This window comes from Myotis lucifugus, unplaced genomic scaffold, assembly GCF_000147115.1.
Source record: "Myotis lucifugus unplaced genomic scaffold, Myoluc2.0 scaffold_364, whole genome shotgun sequence".
NCBI lineage: Eukaryota > Metazoa > Chordata > Mammalia > Chiroptera > Vespertilionidae > Myotis > Myotis lucifugus.
Window position 1 is genome coordinate 791,274 of NW_005871412.1, and position 6,000 is coordinate 797,273.

The following is a 6,000-nucleotide window of genomic DNA, read 5'->3' on the forward strand; positions in this document are numbered from 1 at the left end:
AATGATGACAGGCATCCAACATCCTTGCCAGATCAACGATCCTGCAGCCTACAGCTCTTGTCTCTCCCTGAGAACAGAAATTCTCAGCAACATATATATCATCCTCCTAGGATCCATCAATCCATTGTTTATCCAAAGCCAGGACTCACTTAGATATGCCTCTAAATTGGATGAGGTTGACTAACATCTATAGACTCAGGGGGGAAAACAACAGACACCAGCAAAGCGCTTTAGTGGTTGACACTACAATCTGAACCAAAGAATGGTTTCTAGGTTTCTGAAACAAAGTATATTTAACTGGGTCTCCATGGAAATCTGTTCAACTCCAGATTACATTGGACTTGAATGGCTGGATTTGATAACACACTCCAAAGAATTCAGTAAATTTCAGTGCAGTACAGGTTTTTTTTAAATCCAAATAAAATACAATAAACTTAGTCATAAGCACAGAATAGAATCTAAGATGTTTGGGTTGTCTTTGAAGGTGATTACCCAGAATTGCTCTAGGACTTATGGCTCCTCAAATTGATTTATTGTTTATCTTTAAAATAATGTTGCACGTATGTCAGTATTATGTATAATAGCAAAACACTAAAAAATCCTGAAATTCCAAGCAATAGAGGAAAAAATATAAAGCAATGGGGTGCTGGTTAAATAAATTATGGAATAAAAATATAGAAGAATACTATGTAACCATTAGAAGATGAAATTGATCCATTTGAACTGAAAAGTAATGTTCATCAACACATCATTCTATGATAAAAAGAAAACTACAAAAATAGACGCTAAGCATGACTGATTGCATGAAGCAAAGTGTGTGTATGTATGCACATATGCACATGTATGAATTTAGTATTTTCATATGAACATTCCCCACCGTCCTTCACCATGCTCCCTGCCCAGGAGGCTGTCTTTGTGGCCACATCAATGGACTCCTTTGCCTTGTGGCTTCTGGTTGGGTTCAGCCAATGAGAGCCCTGGTAGAAGATGTAAGGACAAGGTTTGTTCATTCCCCTTCCTACTTCTACTGCAAGTTGATTAGATCCCTCTAAAGGCCACAGCATTTGTCTGGCATTCTCTCCATAAAGTTTTCTCCCCAGACTCTAGAAACCACTTTCTTTCTTTGCCCCTCCAGACCCAGAAATCATCAAAGTTAATACAGTACTAGCCCAGGGAGCACTCCACAATTCCTTGTAGCTGTTCTTTAACCCTGCTCACACTTTCCCACTTGAGCAAATAATCCTTTTATTAAACTCTTCTTAATTACTTACTTTGCACGTGCCATTTATTTTCTCGGCAGAACCCTAATTAATGATAATAGTAACTTTTGTGTGTGTGCTGTTTGTTATTTATATACACAAGTATGAACTTTTGTTTTTAATTTTGTATCTTTTAAATTTTTTCTACTTTAAAAATATCTGGTCAACTACAAGTAATAAATATGCAATGCAAAAGTAAAATCAAATACTTTGACCGTTAACAAAGTATTCATCCATTGTAGAGTGGATTTGTACCATCCTGTTCCATTGAATACTTTTAGAAAAGCAGACTTACTTTTAAAATTTTGTTCAAAATGAGCCCATGTTCTTAAAACATCTCCTTTATCAACAGGTGCTCATTGGCACCAATTCAACCCCAACAGGAACCCCAACTTGGGTTGCGTTGGAGAAGGAAACTATTCAGTGCACATCAGCTGGGTTGTGCTGTGGCATGGCTGTAGAACAGCTCGGTGCCAGGCGGCCCTGGAGCCGGGCCCTGCACTGACTAGACAGCAGCTCTGCTCCTCAGTGGTCTGGTTGGCTACTCTGCTTTGAGCTGCGCTTGTGAAACATCTTCCATGTTTCAGCTCAGCCAAGGAGATGCAGAAGGCTTTATCCTTGGTGTAAAGGGGAAGTGTACTTCCTAAGCCAGAGGGGAGCTGGCTTATGTGGACAGCCCCAATTGACCCATTCTCATACAAATAAGGACTCCAAATCCTTGAAGTTTGATTAGTCCAAAGGGCTCTGTCCTGACTGGTCAGAATAGAGCCTCTCTGATTGGTCAGAGCTGCACAACTTTGATTGAATGGGGAGAGCCTCAGTCCTATTGGTTGAAATAGGAGCAGGAACTCCTTTAGAAGGCCTGTCTCAGATGGCAAAAGCAAAGTGCAGGTAGGCAGTTGAGTGCTGACTTCATGAAGTGCAGTTTGTAGGAGAGGCCTCTGTGCAAAAATGGCCACTAGGCTGTTTTTTTGTTTTTGTTTTTGTTGTTGTTTTTTTTAATTTTGAGCACAGTTGGCCACCAGGGGCCCTTCTTAGTGGGTATCTTTTCTTTTTCTTCATGGTTCACACCTTCATATTTCAGATTGGCTACTTTCCATTTTAACTGCACTTTTTTGAGAACTTTAGAGAGGAGTATAGTCATATAAATGTGCTTAATGGGGTGGGGGACAGGGGCAGGCTAGAAAGGGTCAATGGGGAAAAAAGGGGACATATGTAATACTTTCACCAATAAAGATTTAAAGATTTTTTTGATAAAATATTTAGTCTTTTGTAATTAAAACAAAATAGCCTGATTCATAGAAAAAACAATATTGACTTTTAGAACTATTTCCAAAGCTTCCTAAGACTACCATGGTAAAAAATGCAAATCACTAATGTGATATTAGAGCCCACAATTAAATTAATTTATAGTGACTTTAATGCAATTAAATTTTCCTCCAGACTGTATCTCTAATGGTGCTGGGTTTTTTACTTAATATACTTGAAAGCATAATTTACTTCATTTTTGCAAAGTCATTTAAATATTATAAATTTATCTTTTATACATATTTTCATGCTGACATGATACATTTGCAGTCTATTTAATTTACAGATGATGAGACTAAAATGAAAACTCTTTGAGGACCATACATCTTCTACAACATCACATTTCCCATTCCAAGTTATTAAGTATATAAGTTATCTGTATTCACAAGAATGGACTCTTGAAACAGTAATACATATTTTATATGATCTGATTATGGAACTTTAAGAAAATTAAAATCTAGAGCAAAGAAAAACATCAGTGATACAAAGCACCAAGATGTCTGGGGTTCATAACGCAAGTTAATAAATTATCAGCCTTTAAAATTAAATTCAACAGATCCTTCCTACAGCCAAATTAAGGAAGTAGTTAGAGAAGAACATAAGTTATATGAAAGCCTCCGAACGCAATTCAGCTTATTCATGTGGTTTTGTAGAGAACACATTAAGGTGACTTTATAGTCACAACTAATAAGCCAAATGGTTAGGGAAATTTTTCACGCTCCCAAACCTAGATATCCAGGTTTATTAGAAAGTGGTCAATAATAAATAGCTAACTAGTTTGTACCCTAAAGGAAAGAGACACACGGAACTGGTTCAAGACATTTTAAGCCGAGGATACCAGCTAAATTCAGGTGTCACTTTGGCTACACGTGTGCTGGACAGTGGTGAAATATCTGACAAAGGAGAAGCAGATGTAACTAAGGAAATCATATCTTTAGTTGACAGCAACGTGAAAATTCAGAAGGATAGCAAGCATCAAGGATGGAGGTGACAATTATGCAGGAATAAAAAGCAAATGCAAGTTGTATTCTAATGAAGAAGAATCTAGTTTTCCTCTCTGGCTATTTCCCACTACTCCACCAATAAGAACAAGGAGAGAAAGAATATTCTTCTCATTAATGAAAATGGGACAAAGGAACAGCCAGACATTCCTACCTGGTTTCCAGATGAACTGATTATCCTTTCTGCCTTCCAAATGAGCTGCCTGGGACAGCCAGAGAGAAAGGAATAGAAATAGCTTCCTCATGTTCCTCCATACCCAGCAAATGACAGCCACATTACCCTTTGGAAACATTCTTCAGATTTTCAGCCTCTCGACTTGCCTATTCCTATAAGAAAAAAAGAAAATCAGGTAAGTTTCTTCCGTACAGAAATCTAAAAACTCACGTTGACTGCTAGAACTTTTATCATGATGGCATTACAAATTTCCAATTACCATAAAGAGAGGACACATTGTAAGGTCAGCAGTTAATTAGCCACGTTTTTAATCCATACCTAATGAAGACATTATCAATCCTAGAAACTCCACGGTCCCTCATTCAGTTTACTTTGATTTTTAAAAGGACCGTTGGTAGATACATGGTATATTCCCACCTTCTATTTAGTGAAACTCCTTGAGGAGCTCATGATTTGAGGGGAATGATACACATACACAACAAAATCTAAAACTGGGTGAGGACTGCTCTAGCAGTAGTGTTAAGAAAGTGAGATGGAAAGATTGAGGAAGAGGCAGTGGCTTCTTCTGTAATCAGAAAAAAAGGGAAATATTTGAAAAGAGCCTTAGGGAAACATAAGGGCTTACAGGTGCCAAAAGGGCATTTCAGGCCCAGAGAACCAGTTGTGAGATGTGTTTTGTGTTAGGGGACTGGCCAATGGTCTGGTGGCTGCTGTGAAAGACACAGAAGGGGAAGGAGGAAAGGACGGAGATGAGGTTGAGAACAAAGGCTGGGCAGCAACTCATATAGAGCCTTGACTGTTATGGGAGGGGCCTGGCTTCATTCTGTGTACAGAATAAAAATTATAGCGAGTGACTTTTAAATAACTGACATCACTGTGCCTAACAAATCACTATCCCAGTGGTTCTCAACCTTGGCTGCACATTAGAATCATCTGGGAATCTTTTTAAAATCCTGATTTCTGGGCTTCATCTTCCAGAAATTCTGTTTCTTTGTTATGGGGTGGAGCCACAACATTTGTAACAAAGAAACAGAATTTCCAGAGGATGAGGCCCAGAAATCAGAATTTTAAAAAGATTCCCAGGTGATTCTAATATGCAGCCAAGGTTGAGAACCACTGCACTAGAGGATGAGGGCGGAGAACTTGAGCCAGTTAGGGAGCTCATGAACTAGTTTAGGCAGGTATTGATGAAGCAGGAGAAATAAGCAAGGTGATGCTGAGTCTGGATTAAAAGGATTTGGATGGGATAATGAGAGAGAAAGTTAAAAAATATAGCAAGAGTGCAAACTCAGATGACAGGACCCATGGGGGCTTTTTACCAAAGATGAGAAACAGGAAAAGGGGCAAATTTGAAAGGGAAGATACAAAGAATTTCCTTCAGGGAATATTAAGTCTGATGTGCCTACAACATATTCAGGTGGAATTTTCCAAAAGATAATAAATAAAATTCTACCCGGAGTTAGGAGATCGGAGACAACTTGCCACAATAGATGTATTAGAAAAAATAAATCAAGAGTCACAGGCAAAGGGGATAAAACGATAAAGCGTAAAATATATCAAGGATTGAAGTTATTACCCCTAAATATTTAGTCACACACATGCTAAAAGTGGGGAGCAAATCTGACTGTGAGCTTCCTAGTGACCAAAGGAAAGAAGTAGCTACGATAGCCATGATGTACATAGGAGAAAATTATGTATTTTTTTAAATTATTGTTTTAGAAGAATTCATGGCCCTGCTCATGGAATTGACCCAAGAGTCCTCATAAATACAGATGATGGTCACCAATAAAATAGACAAGGGAAATCAGTATACAGTGGAGTCTCAGAGCACACCTAGAACACGCCAAGGGGGCAGTGACAAAGTACAAATCAGTAAAAATGATTCTGCAAGGAGTCACACAATGAAGTTTAAGTAAACAGCTCTCTGTGGCCTGCCTCAATGCAGAGACGAAGAGAAAACTTGCTTAAGTGACCAAAAGCTTTTCTTCAAACTTCTGTGTTGCATACCGAGATTGCGAAGCCTGAAAGCGGAGTGCTCCAGCAGGAATAACAGAGGGCTCTTTTGCTTGACTCTTTGTCCTCAGGGACCTGTTAGAATATTTCATGGAACCTTTGGGACATTCCTGGATGCAATTCAAAAACCTCTGACCTACACAACTGAACTGGCCACATTTCTTTGGAGCAAACATGCAAGTCTATTATTTACCACACTGAGGTTTTGCTAGAGGTTGGGCAACATTGGCATTAATTTTAGCTT

General features: G+C 38.6%; 1 protein-coding gene across 1 annotated transcript in view; it reads right to left on the bottom strand.

The window, feature by feature from the left end:
• The window catches only part of THSD7B (thrombospondin type 1 domain containing 7B), a 720,951-nt gene extending 717,090 nt beyond the window's left edge, over window positions 1-3,861 (bottom strand). Inside the window, exon 1 of the mRNA XM_006101466.3 lies at window positions 3,723-3,861. Within this exon, the coding sequence (XP_006101528.3) occupies window positions 3,723-3,861 (139 nt within the window). The remainder of the gene's footprint in view (window positions 1-3,722) is intronic.
• Window positions 3,862-6,000: the final 2,139 nt, after the last annotated feature.